General features: G+C 38.8%; 1 protein-coding gene across 1 annotated transcript in view; it reads right to left on the reverse strand.

The window, feature by feature from the left end:
- Positions 1–15084, reverse strand: part of LOC114645314 (otoancorin-like) — a 158201-nt gene that overhangs the window by 73409 nt on the left and 69708 nt on the right. The window contains exons 9-11 of the mRNA XM_051923129.1: positions 9059–9274; positions 6724–6891; positions 638–787 (exon numbers count right to left, since the gene is read on the reverse strand). Coding sequence (XP_051779089.1) covers positions 638–787; positions 6724–6891; positions 9059–9274 — 534 coding nt within the window. The remainder of the gene's footprint in view (positions 1–637; positions 788–6723; positions 6892–9058; positions 9275–15084) is intronic.

Genomic DNA, 15084 nt, shown 5'->3' on the forward strand with positions numbered 1-15084 from the left:
ATGTCAGGTCATTCTTAAATCGTATATTTTTTTTTTCCTTTCTAAAGATATCATCCAAATGATTTGAATTCTAACACAGACAAGTAATTTCCAGTTCTTCAGTTTCTCTTCACTTTCATTCTGAGCACTTTATTAAACCAAATAGTGCATGATGAAAACACACTGGTGTAAATGGAGAACTGATGGTTCCTTTGTCATTTGCATCTTATTGCTAATAAAGAGAAATTAAAAACCATGAATGAAGCTGTTTAAGACTAAATAAGCAATTAAGAGTTCAAAATGTTAACAAGCAAGACAACTTAAATGAAGCAGAAAAATGGCATTTGAGCAGTAAATGCTTCATCAGCAATATATGACTTCACATGAAGCAACTGGGTTGGAATAAAATCCTGCAGCCACTGTGGCCCTTCCAGACTGATGTTGCTCACTCCTGATATAAAGGGTCTTAAATAGTAAATCAATTAAATGAAGTTAATTAGCAGCAAAAACTGGTCACTAATGAAGAAAATGGTTAGAAAACCTGTAGCCACTGTGGCCCTCCAGGATTCGAGTTGGCCAACCCTGATGCAAAGTGTGATTTTTTTCCTATTTAGAGGAACATTTCATGTCTTTCTACCCTATAACTTTAACCACCTACCTGGCCTTTATTCCATGGAATGGAACGATCAAGGAAATCCAAGGTGAAAGCTGTTTTATTAGCATCCCTTAAAGATTTGGTGGATATCTCTGGAAACAATGCCACTGGCATATCCTTCAGAGTCTCACTGATTGATTTATCTTTTAAAATCTGCAGGCAAGATTAAAGATATGAACCAGGTCAAGGTCAAAAAAACTTTTATTATTCCACAACAGAAAATTCTTTGGAACTTGTTAAGTTCAAGTATATGTGAAAAATATGCAGTAAGCTACAGAAAAAGACTTATTTACAATTCATTTTAAACAGAGTTATCATTTCATACCACTGGCTTGAACAAATCCCAATACTTTTCTATAAGTGGAAGCTGTGAAGTCAATGCTATAATATGATATATATATATATATATATATATATATATACACAGTATATAATATATTTTATATATATATATACAGTGCATCCAGAAAGTATTCACAGCGCATCACTTTTTCCATATTTTGTTACGTTACAGCTTTATTCCAAAATGGATTAAATTCATTTTTTTCCTCAGAATTCTGCACACAATACCCCATAATGACAACGTGAAAAAAGTTTACTTGAGGTTTTTGCAAATTTATTAAAAATAAAAAAACTGAGAAATCCCATGTACATAAGTATTCACAGCCTTTGCTCAATACTTTGTCGATGCACCTTTGGCAGCAATTAAAGCCTCAAGTCTTGTTGAATATGATGCCACAAGCTTGGCACACCTATACTTGGCCAGTTTCGCCCATTCCTCTTTGCAGCACCTCTCAAGCTTCATCAGGTTGGATGGGAAGCGTCAGTGCACAGCCATTTTAAGATCTCTCCAGAGATGTTCAATCGGATTCAAGTCTGGGCTCTGGCTGGGCCACTCAAGGACATTCAGAGAGTTGTCCTGAAGCCACTACTTTGATATCTTGGCTGTGTGCTTAGGGTTGTTGTCCTGCTGAAAGATGAACTGTCGCCCCAGTCTGAGGTCAAGAGCGCTCTGGAGCAGGTTTTCATCCAGGATGTCTCTGTACATTGCTGCAGTCATCTTTCCCTTTATCCTGACTAGTCTCCCAGTTCCTGCCACTGAAAAACATCCCCACAGCATGATGCTGCCACCACCATGCTTCACTGTAGGGATGGTGCCAGGTTTCCATCAAACGTGACGCCTGGCATTCACACCAAAAAGTTCAATCTTTGTCTCATCAGACCAGAGAATTTTCTTTCTCATGGTCTGAGAGTCCTTCAGGTGCCTTTTGGCAAACTCCAGGCGGGCTGCCATGTGCCTTTTACTAAGGAGTGGCTTCCGTCTGGCCACTCTACCATACAGGCCTGATTGGTGGATTGCTGCAGAGATGGTTGTCCTTCTGGAAGGTTCTCCTGTCTCCACAGAGGACCTCTGGAGCTCTGACAGAGTGACCATTGGGTTCTTGGGCACCTCCCTGACTAAGGCCCTTCTCCCCCGATCACTCAGTTTAGATGGCCGGCCAGCTCTAGGAAGAGTCCTGGTGGTTTCGAACTTCTTCCACTTACGGATGATGGAGGCCACTGTGCTCATTGGGACCTTCAAAGCAGCAGAAATTTTTCTGTAACCTTCCCCTGATTTGTGCCTCAAGACAAGCCTGTCTCGGAGGTCTACAGACAATTCCCTTGACTTCATGCTTGATTTGTGCTCTGACATGAACCGTCAACTGTGGGACCTTATATAGACAGGTGTGTGCCTTTCCAAATCATGTCCAGTTAACTGAATTTACCACAGGTGGACTCCAATTAAGCTGCAGAAACATCTCAAGGATGATCAGGGGAAGCAGGATGCACCTGAGCTCAATTTCGAGCTTCGCGGCAAAGGCTGTGAATACTTATGTACATGTGCTTTCTCAATTTTTTTATTTTATTTTTCACGTTGTCATTATGGGGTGTTGTGTGTAGAATTCTGAGGAAAATAATGAATTTAATCCATTTTGGAATAAGGCTGTAACATAACAAAATGTGGAAAAAGTGATGCGCTGTGAATACTTTCCGGATGCACTGTATAATACACTGGCGTAGCAATGGATTGTGCAGATTGTGCAAAGCACACAGGCCTACGAGCTTGGGGGACCCATTTGGGGCTATATAGATTTTTAAAAAATTTTTAATAACTAAAACAGCGGTTTCACAGTCTCATTGCACTGGCTTCAACGTTCAGTGTCTTGTCACCATCAACTCTGACCTCTATGGCTGACGACAAATTGTTTGCTGCTGCCGATCTTCTCGTTGAACGCTATAGCACTGACATTTCACCGGGTTTTGCACTCAATTGTTGTCATTTCATGCTTGTTTTCAATCCATCCTGTCAACAAAGTTGACTGTTTTTGGAGAAGCTGAACTGTTAGATAACTGTGCACTATCGTCTACTTTCAGTGACGTTTGCTGTGCTTACTTGTTACTGTTAACTATACCAGTGACTGTTGCTGCGAGTGAACGATTGTCCTCCAAGTTAAAACCCATCAAAAATTATTTCAGAAGCACCACATCGCAAGACAGACTTAGTGGCTTGGCTATACTCTGAACCAAAAACGAGCGTGCCAGACAACTTGACGTGTCAAACATTGTTGAAACTTTTGCGCAACAGAAGGCACGCAAGCGAGTATTTTAAAGTACTAGTGATATTAGAAGTAATATGTTTTTTGACTTGTCAGTCAGTTCCATTTTTGTAAGATTTAAAGGTTTAACAAATTTGTTTTATTGTGTGCCTTAGTATGGCTGACTATGCATTAGTGTGACTACCGTGAGGATTTGTGAGCGTGAACTTGTGTAAAACTGGTCCATTGTGTAGTAATATCCTGTCAGCTGGTGTTATTGTTTTAATTTGTTACAAACTGAAATTGCTTCATTTTATAGCACAGAACAGTTTCTACTTTGTAGCTTACGTTATATTTTAATCATCTTCTTTCACAAGGTTGTCTTGGAAAAGTAAGCAGGTCAACATTTTACATAGATACATGCACTACTACTACCCACACCTTCCATTCCCACAATTTATTTTATGTTTGCTAACTTGCAGTGGCTATTTAAAAAGTTATTACAAATTTCATTTAGAGAGCCGGATTGTTTGTCACCAGCATGTCATCTATTAGTGTTGTGGACACCACTGCCCAGCTGGCCCCTAGTATGTAGTTGCAAATAAATTGCTAAGAGTTATGCTAGACAGGAGGGGCCCACCTCAGGGCGCTGCACAGGGGCCTTCAGCAAGCTAGCTATGCCACTATTATAATATAATCTGATGACTAGTTCTGATGTACTGTATTTAATTTCAGTTATCATGAAATGATAAATACTGTATTGTGAAACAGTAATTGTCAAAAATGTTTTTATAGATGATGGCGGCATTGATCATCTCCAGTGTGCCAGACATACAGTGAGGTTTGAAACCAGTTATACTCTTTATCAGAAAAAAATCTTTTTGTTTCCCCGTTAACTATGGAACCTCTTCTTAATCATAAGATGGCATTTTAACATGAATGGTTTACTGAAGAGGCTGTAAAATGAACACAGAAATCAAGCCTCACACACAAGCAGCATATCTAAGAAAGGAGGTCACTTTGCATGTTTCTGAAATGTAATGTTTTTTTGTGGACTGAGAAAGTATTTATTTTGTATGGACTCACAGGAGTAGCGTAGAGAAATACAAAGTGTAGAACAGAGGAGGACAAGGTCAGGAGAAGGCAGTAAACAACAAATGCTGTAAAATGGACTTCCTGACAGAAGAAACGGGTGTAGTTCTGCCGGCATAAATGAGCTGTCATGTATAGGTGGTGGTAGTTATAGGAATCCCTAAGGTACAGTAAATACTCCCTGGGCTTTTGATGTGATATATACATTGTTAATCCCCAGAGAGGAAATTATCTTTTTACATGACCTTTCGGTATCAAAGTACAGGGTCAGTCATTAAACAGCAGCCGTGGAGCAACTTTTCAGGTTAACAGACTATGATCTCTTTTGGCAGTAACAGACTTTGAACTTGCAACCTTTCAGATACCAGCACAAATTCTTAGCTACAGAGCCACCACTCTGGTACAAAATGTAAGGATGGTTTGGGGCAGGGTTCAGTTAAGCAATCAGGCGCTCCACCAGGTATGATTGGTGGCAGTAGAGATCCTTGATATATTTTTCATGTCTTATTACCTGTGATGATGGATAGGCAGCCTGAGGGTTTCCTGACCCTTTAAGAAAGAGGAAGGGCTTAGGACTGCAGTAACACCGTGAGATGCCAGGTAGTGCTCAGGCAGCTTGGTCCCAAAGGTTCAAGGCAAAGGTGTTCACCCTGGAAGTTACTGCATGGAAACAGTTACTAGTCAGACCTGAAAAGTTCCTTTCAGACAGTCAATAAGATTGGGAGGTGAGCTACAAAAAGTTCTGACTTATGGAAGGAAGATGTTGTGGTGCTTGTAATGACCAAGTGCATAAGACACCAGACCAGACAGACAAAGGGGCAAATTCTGTGTGTGCTAAACCAAGAATGGTAGCCAAGTTTTGTTTTGCCCATTTTATGTTTTTACTTTATTACTCAATATTTGATCTCTCTCCATATGTTAATGTTGTTAATAATAGAACCTTTTTACAGTATTTCACTCTCCTTAGCATGTATTCAGGGATAGCTAGAGTGCCCCCTGTTGTTTAGAGTCTAACTACTATTTAAACAGAATACTGAGGTTAACAGAAGATGAATGCATGTTGCAGAAATTCAAAGTAATTGAAGCCAGGGTATTGAATGTTGACCTTTCTTTTTCTAGTGTCCACATTTTCTTGTAATAGTTACCGTATATACTCGCGTTTAAGTTCTCCTGAGGATAAGTCGGGGCTTGATTTTACCATATAATTTCCGGTATTGTATAATGTTGGTCATTTAAGTTGAATGCGCAAAACTCACGCTATTGGTCCAAGAGATTACGATATGCTAAAGCCCACCTGAGAGATTAACCACTGAGCACACTGCCTTTTTTTCCTATGTATTGTGCCTACGTGTCCACACGGTAATACCCAAACTATTCCAAAGCAACATTTGCACTGTTTTGTGGTTTTTGTATCTTACACCTTCATACACCTTTATCGTAAGAGCATCCCTTATTTACAATGGAGCATTCGATCAGAAGAAAATATGAAGCTGGTTTTAAATTAAAAGTCATTGAAGTGGCAAAAGAAATTGGTAACTGCGCTGCTGCAACAAAATTCGATGTGTCTGAGAAACTGATGCGAGATTGGAGGAAGCAAGAAGATGTAAAAAAAAATTACGTGTCACATTTTTGAACGGGTGTATAAGTCAGGGTCTGATTTTACGATCGATTTTTCGGGTTTCAAGACCCAACTTATACACGTATATACAGTAACTTTATTTAAAAGGGAAATATATTGGTAAAGTTAAATAACAGCTGTACATTTTGGCTGCCCCCACTGGCCACAGGACTCCAAATGGTGGTTTAGCTCAACTCTGATTATGTCATTCATCCATATTTAGATCTGTGCAAGAAAGGCAGTGACTGAGAAAGAAGGCACACTCTTTGGGATATGTGCATGTGGCAATATCTAGTCTGGCCTGAGCACCATTTTAATGTGTCTTATCGCTCATGCCTTCATAGGCTGTACAGAGTCCACTGATCAACTGTGGATTTTGTCACCTTTGACTTGGACAGCTTTTCCTGTCCTGGTGACATTTTTCTGTTAGTGCAGTCCTCTTATCATTCCAGCAGTGCACCCCATTGGAATTCTTAAAGCAAAACACTCCAACCAGATCCACAACCACTAACCTCATGTTTTTTGGTATGCAGCCATCTAATAAGACCCTCTGTGGTTTCTATGCCATTAGGAAAACAGGACTAGATTTAAGTATTTAAATTTATCAATTTATCTACTGTATTGTAATTTAAATACTGTAAAGTTCTATCTATCTATCTATCTATCTATCTATCTATCTATCTATCTATCTATCTATCTATCTATCTATCTATCTATCTATCTATGCATATCCTTGGTTTCCATGTTTAACCTGATTCTCTAATTTTGTGTCTGCTATAAACCAGATTTAAATACACTCCTACCTTAGAAATGATGGACTTCTTCTGAACAGGCTGCATGGTTTCCATGGAGTCTGTAACATCCTTGTTTTTGAAAGCATCCAGAAAATCTTTGCCTTTTAAAGTCTGTAAAGTGCTGGACTTCATAGCACTGACCAGACTCCCAAGTTGGGTCAGGTTAGCGCCAGTAAGCTGAAAGGAAAATGATCATTATAATATAAAAAGTAAAAGATCTTAGGCTTCACACCAGGAGAAACGAGCAGGGGGTAGACAGCTCTAGTGATGATCTTGTGTTTTTTCATTCACAAATAAAATAATATATGTGATTGAAATCAAAACAGACAGTTTCACTGCACTGTTTGATGAGGCACTATTTTCACTTCAACTCTGTCTTTTTTATGCTTTAACTGTCAGCCAGTTGACACATTGGTATCAGCAGTCCAGCATTGCTTTTCTAACCAGATGACCTCTCTGTTGATGCTGGGTTAAAAATGTCAAATGTCCCTAAGGTGCTACACTCAGCTACAGTACAATGCAAAGATCTTGCTCTATGTATATCTGCAGTAGATTTTATAACATGTGTGGAATTTATTTTTAATTGACACCCATCTGTCGCACTGTGTCCTCATTGCAGAACACATTGTAAAGTAACACCTGAATTACTCCCTTCATGTTAAATTCTTAAATGAGGAGTGTTGTTAAGCAACATTTACTGCCTTTGTGTGTTGTGTTTGACAAATCACTTTAATTTCATATTTGGCCAGGGACAGAACTTTACTGTTTATTCCAAATAATTTACTTTGCATTATTGAACATTTTAAATTTTGTACAGATTGCTTTGTTTGGTTATAACTGCTAAGTGGACAATTGTAAGCCACTTCTATATATGAATTAAGGAACCACTCCAAACAGAAATACTGTAATGAGAGAAGAATTCATAAAAGCATTAAAAAAAAAATGGGAGTACAAAAGGTCTTCCAACAAAGAATGCACAATTTCCTGTCCTGTAAATCATGTTTTGCTCTATTAGGCCATCATGGTACTATGGTGATTATCCCAGCTACTGCTTCACTCACTTTCTGGGTGGAATCTGCACAATCTCCTCAAGCCTGTGCAAGTTTTTTTTTTACCCCCCAAAGTACCCTCTCAGCCCAAAGATGTATGCATCATGTTGATTAGTGATTTTGAAATGACTGAGTGTATTCTGTGATGGAGGGGCTTTTGAAAATCTAGTTATAGAAAGAAAATCTAGTTTTGTATGTATGTTATCATCCAGCCAACTCTATTTAATTTCAAAAGCAACAGGGGCGCAGTGGTGCTCAAACATAAAGAATGCTGGCAGTCACTTCCAGTTCACCCTCTAGTGGTCATTACGAGTGTCAACTGGATGATAACATGCATACAAGACCTCAAGATCACCCCCCGACCCTACCCAGAAGGGGGTGGGTTAGGGTTGATTTCACCCTACAGTATTTTTAGTCGACCAATGAAAACCATGTCTACCAAGTTTCTTGAAAATTGCTCCAGCTGTTCGGAGGTGATACTGGAACATACATACATACACACACACATACATTGACTTTTTTTTATTTAGAAAGAGAGAGAGAGATAGATATATAGATATAGATATATATATATAGATATATATATAGATTTAGTCCTGCATGCTAAAAAAGTCAGCCTACCCCTGATTAGGGACTTTAAAAAGTGCCATCTCCAAAAAGACTGGTGAATTTACAATTAGGAGGACAGGAACAACTGCTCATTGGCAAGAGTTCACTGATAAAGTACATTTGGAGGGCTGCTTATGTGTCTTAGGCAGTCTCCCTTTTTAAAATGATCACTTTGGTGGGTTCACATACTGTATGACATAACATAACCCACTCATGCCATCACTTACCCTCACTCAAAATGAATTCACCTAACATGCACATCTTGAGAACGTGCTAATTCCACAGAGAGGGAGTGGCGAGATGCAGGATTCTAACTCAGGACAATGGATCCATTCAAATACGAAGAGATTGGAGTTCTCAGGAGTGAAAATGGACCTCGAGCATTCAAAATTATAAACTTATTTGAAGATGTCAAAGATTATATTGTTTTATAATTAAAAAAATAATAGATTTTCTTAATTTACCTTCTGCCATCAAATGATTAGCTGTTCAATAAGACAGAAGCACTGTAGCCATAGTGCTGAGCAATGCTGATCCAGTTTGCATGGTAGATCAATAAGGAACACAACTGACATCCATTTTCTGGTGAAGTGACAGTTAGCCTAACACCAGAACTCAAATACTAAATGAGACTGTAAGAAATAATTGTTATTGAATTCACTAACAATTGACTCATTATAGCTTACATTCATGGAACCCAAGACCTTCTTGAGTAACACTGTCTTCTGGGAGTTGCTCCAGCTTTTCATTTTTGTTAGTGATGCCAAGCTTCCAACAACAGCATCCTTGCTGAGATTTACAAGCTGGCTGATGCTTAGTCCAACTGCAGCTTCACCAATGTTCTTCAGTTTTTCAGCATTCAGATTATTTGGACTTAGAGATCTTGCAATTTCTTGGTACACCTGCAAGGGACACAGTAGATTTACAGTTGTCTTCATTGTAGAGATGTACGGTAATTTCCTGTTTCTGCCATGTAAAGTGTTAGCAGAGCACATTACAGAACAGATAATCTTCTAATCAAAAATACTAATCAAAATGCTTCTATTATGCTATCATTTCTTGATGAGTACAGGTCATTGGTCTCATGTTAAATGTAACTGACATAACACTGAGACAGTTATAAATGTAAGTTCTAGGTCAAGACAACACATACTGTATTAGGAAATGCCTACAAATAGTTTGTCTAGTACATACAAAATAAACAATTCTATAGTCCTTAGCCCATCATTTAGTCTTAAAATGTCATATCCTAAAAGTCACATTCCCCACAATGACATTAACATTCTCAGCATTTACTTTAAATCAGCCATGAAGACACATTTTAGAAGATATACATGAGTTAGAGCTACTATAACTGTTCTCTATACAGCTTTTTATGTTGTGTTCATAGATTGCAGAAATGTATTTTGTTTGGCTGTTATTTGTCCTTATTTCCTTGGCACTTTCTATACCACGGAGGAGATATGTTATCTCCAGTGGTTGACCCTCCATTAAATCTTTGTGCTATTCTAATTTAATTGACATCATTAGCTAGTTCTTTTGTGTTGTGTTCTGACTATGCCTTAATTGTAATCGTGTATAGCATGCTGGGTTGATAATATAAAATTCACTTTGTACGAATTAATTGAACTTAATTTATTTTAATAGGGTAGTTAAAGAGTGATACTCTGTATACTATAATGCATTTCAAGTAATCCATGTCCATTAAAACAAATGGAATGTAGACATGTCTATAGAACTGTCAATACAACTTATGTAATTCTGCTTGATGCCATGTGTTTTCTCCTGTTCTCAGCGCTGGAAACTGCCCGGTGACCAATGCTACTGGGATAGGCTGTGGTTTCCAACAATCCTTAGTTGGATTAAGTGGGCTTGAGAATATTAAAGCTTTAAGTGATTTTTTTAATACTTGGGATGTTTAAAGTGTTCTGTGATACATATTTGATAGAGGTTTAAAATAATCCTTTTTATTTTGTTTGGAAATAAGGCTCGTAAAATTTATGTGATTGTGACAGTCCGAGTTAGTGCCATACTCCTTGGCAGATTGAACACAGAGCCATTGATAATGTAACCAAGGATGAGCCAACTAAATGAGGACACATACAAACAGTAAAAAGGTAGTGAAGAGTTTAAGACCCCATTGTGCAAAATAGTGCAGTGCTCCCAAATAATCCATAAATAAATAAGCCATGATAAAAAAAGGTGTTCAGGTGGTGGTTAAGGTAGAGAGAGGTTAGGAGCACATGCTGATATAGCTCATTGCTGCACCCACCACATGACAAATCAACTCAGGATCCCCAGATTAGGACCCAAGTGCAGCCAGGCAATGGGTGACACCTCAGCACCACACTAGTTCAAATGGAATGGTACAGTGTGAGGTTTTTAAGGTGGCTGGAGGTTAAAACCCAAAAAAGCAAACAATTAATAAAAATGAAGTTAAAAATCTATGGGCAGAATCCATCTCTTAAAACTATACCCAAGCAACAGTCCTCAGCATGAAGAAATGTCTCCCAACAGGCTCAGTCAAGCCTTTAACGGGGCTTGGGTCCTCTTCTGCAGTTCCTCAGTGTCTGTGAGGTGCCATGCCAATCCTTGCTACATCCATTCCTCAGCCTTACACGGGAGCAGTTGGCCACTTTTGCTTCTAGACCTCAGCACCTTCGTGAGTGTCAGCCAACCCGCTGCTCTACTGGGGCTCACTTTCTCGACTGCCAGCCTCCACTCTATGTCACATTGGCTCCTCTCCCAAACTTGCCATTTCTTTTACTTTCAGCTTACATTTTACCCTGCGTCTTGCTCTTTCATCATTCTCATTCTTGCTTTCCCTGTCTTTTGCTCAAGCTTCTTTTTAAGGCTGAGGCTGGATGCATATGCCGAATTCATTGACTTTGAGGCGCAAATTATTCAACGTACCAACCTGAATGCGTCTGCACATGAATGTGCGATCAGTCAAGCATCTCAATCAACCGCGGAGTGGCACCTGCACCTGCCTGGAGTTTGCTTGCTCTGAATTCTTTATTTAATTTTAAAAATTATAATACCACAAACATCTCTCATCACAATGATGGGTTAATATCACGATATGATTATTTCAATGTTGTTTTTAAATGAATGATTAGTGTTACAAATACATAAAGCTCATCTAGGAGAAGTTAGCATCACGCTTATTCTACATTTAAATAGACCTTTAATAGTCAGTATTTTTGGCATGTTTAGTCCACCTGCCTGCTGTATGCTAAAGATAGCATGAGGGCTGATGGGACATATACAAATAGGCTAAAGGGATACTAGGATGTATGTAAATATAAAGGCATCCTCAAGCATCTACTTATAAAGTGCATTGGCTAATAGATTGTTTGAGTCTTTAAGCTTAAGATAAAATAGTGTTTAGAATTATAAGAACATACAGAGTAAGTGACTGAAACCATTTTATTTAATATATCATTATATAAGGTATGAAGTAGCAATCAGTCAATAAAATGGCAATTGACAAATTATTAATTGTTTCATTTTAGCATGAGAATGTAGCTATTGCTTTGTTTCTATAAATCTCATGAACAGTCATGAAGGTACTGTACAAAAGAGATAGTTTAAGAACATCTCTAATTATTTCAGAACATCTCTAATTATTTCTAGCTCTTCTTTGGGTTCTCTTGATTGTTGCCCATTCGAAACTTGCCACTTGCAAAGGATCGTCTGATGTTTTTCTGCCACCTGCAACACTCTCTGGACAACTGCTGACTCTGTAATGGCTCATGGCTAACTACAAGTTGTATGGTTTCATCTGTTTAGCTTTCTCTGTAATTAAACTTCTGTAAGTTTAGATAAAATAAAGCTTGTAATTATTGCGCTGAAACTACCTTGTGTTTACAGACATAAGCAATCGCTGAGGTGTTAGGGCTTTTACTGTCTAACCGAGGTCCTGCAGGAAAACAGGGAGATGTCCTTGTTCTGCTGTCTAAGTGGACAACTGAGTTAAGCTGTAGTCCAAGAAACATACAGCCTACCAATGCTGAGGTTCCCAGGGGTGAGTATTGCGAAGTATGAATGTAAAACAAGGTGCACAAGCTGAGGTACTATTTAGGGGCATTTCTTTTTGTTTACCAATACAAAAGAACCAAGGAGGTTAGTGTAATACCTTTTGTGACAAGGTATGTATTAACCCTCCAGGACAAGAGGGGGCGTTTTCACTAAGACAGTCATCTTCTTATTTCCCCGCAGTGTTGTGAAACCACCCAGTGAGGGCAACTGACATTGCCTCTTCCAGTTCAGCCTCCACGAAAAGCCTACCAGAAGGAGGTGTAATTTCTGGCACAAGCAACCCCCCAGACGCATCTCCATTACTTTAGTGACCTGAATACTGGCTAACCAGAATATCTTATTTTGGTTTTTCATTCCCTACACGACCTGGTTGATGCCCCACATTTTTCCAGTTCATGAAGCTGTCATTCCTACAACTGGACATAACATATATTTGTTTGAACTGCCCATAATTTCTTTGATGACTGGAAAAAGCTACCTGGTTTAAGTTTGGAAATTTGTTTTCACTTTTCACCATTTTTTATTTCCACTGCATTATTTAAGTCATTTTGTAGTAACTGTAATGATTAGAACAGCAGTCCAGGGGCTTCATGTATAAACGGCGCGTACGCACAAAAATGTTGCATAAGCCCTTTTCCACGTTCAAATCGCGACGTATAAAACCTAAACTTGGTGTTAAGCCACGCACATTTCCACGGTAGCTCCAACCCTGGCGCATGCAAGTTCTCCGCTCAGTTTTGCAAATTGGCGGCACCCAGTGTCAAAGCAGTGCTACTGTTCCTGTGTGGTTACCCTTTCTTTTTTAGATCCACATCCCTGACGCGGCTTTATAAATATACTGAAACTAACTGCATATTGTTTATTAGTTTAAGGCATCTGATTGTAATTAACCTGTAACAATATAATGGTCCAGGGAATAGCCAAAGAATTCCAAATACCATAGCTGCTTTAGCATTGTTACTCTCACTGCACCTTCTTTTTGTTCTTTCAGCTGCTCCCGTTAGGGGTTGTCACAGCGGATCATCTTTTTCTATATCACTCTCACTGCACCACTCAGAATATTTATATCACTGTATCTGAGTGGGGAATCACAGATCTACAGCAGCTGATCGAAAAGAGAATTATCGGTATATAGCATCTAGCACATGCTGCCTCAGCCATGCTGTCTATTGAACTGCCCTCACACGGCAAACGCTTCAAAGCCTTTCATGTACGGACCTCGCAGTTCAGAAACAGTTTCATCCCAAGAACTATAAACATACTCAATTAGTCCATCAAGTGCTCCTTGTAGAACTGTTTGTACTTATAAGTACAATCGCCTCATTGTAAATTTGCACTACAGTTATAATATGGCACAACCTGAGCCACTTTATAAAGTGCGTGTTTACATATGATGACGATATCATATTTAAGATGAAATGCAGCAAAATATGTTTATTATATTATACAGATAAAACTTTAACTTAATTTAAATAATCTATATTGTTAATAATTAAACATGTGAGGACACGGTGCCTCAGCGCTACCCAGGAACTGGCGCTCCGTTCACGGATTGTTCCTGCCTCACGCTGTATTCTTGTTGGGGCTGGCGCGACACTGCAGAAAGACAGATGGATAGAATAATTAAACACGTACTACAAAGATATTTCAATGTTCCTTAAAAGTTTTGAAGAATCGCCGTTCTAAGCTTACAGATGGCTTAACGTCTATTACAGAGCTGATTGTGTGGCGATTGGTTACTTGAAGAAAGAAAAGGAAGGACAGGAATTGGAGGTTTGTACATTTGAAAGAGACAGTACTGTTACAATAAACCATTTCATTGAAGGTTGCGCATGGCGGAGCAAGCATATTGCATGAGACATGAACAATTACTGCGCCACCGTGTTCCCATGTTTAATAACATGCTTTAACTCCTATCATCATGACAATGATATCACGTATACATCTCAGTATTTTAATTATTCAGAAAGCTGTAATATTACGAATGTAATGGATTCTGTGTTCTGTCGGAGGAAGAGAAAGCCCAGAAGCACATAGTGATTCACACACATAGAGCACATAGAAGATCAAATACAAAACAAAGCATTTAACATGCTACTTTAGTTATGATGGGATTTGAGAAACTAGTAAAATAAACGATTTTAGGATGAAGTTTATGATGTTCTACTTTAATGACAAAATATACTACGAGATTAAAGTTGACATTTCGTGCTTTTTTCCCCACTGTGTGCCTTTTTTTTTCTCTGTACCCTAATAAACTTTCATATGACACTCAGATGGTGGGCTATGACTTGCCTTTTCACGGCGACTTTGATATCTGACAACTTCTTTTTTATTTCGGGCACTTTGCAACTTTGTGATCTTGAGCTTTCGAGTTTCTCCGACACTATATGTCACTCGATCAACTTCCTTTTGTTATTTATACCATTGTTTAAACCAACAAATAGTATGTTTTACCTTGCCTCCACTTGGCATTCACTGAAATTCTTCTATTTCCCTGCGTGCTTTTGCCATTTTCTTTTCACAAAAGGCTGAGCTTAAGGGCTATTTATATTGATTTGCATATTCAAAGTGGCGTAATTCTGGGAGGAGTTGGGGCGGGACAGCAGGCACGTGCACGTGCGTTACTTTTCACGCTGACCGGGATTTATGTAGCGGAAGAACTTGGAAG

This window comes from Erpetoichthys calabaricus, chromosome 2 (assembly GCF_900747795.2).
Source record: "Erpetoichthys calabaricus chromosome 2, fErpCal1.3, whole genome shotgun sequence".
NCBI lineage: Eukaryota > Metazoa > Chordata > Cladistia > Polypteriformes > Polypteridae > Erpetoichthys > Erpetoichthys calabaricus.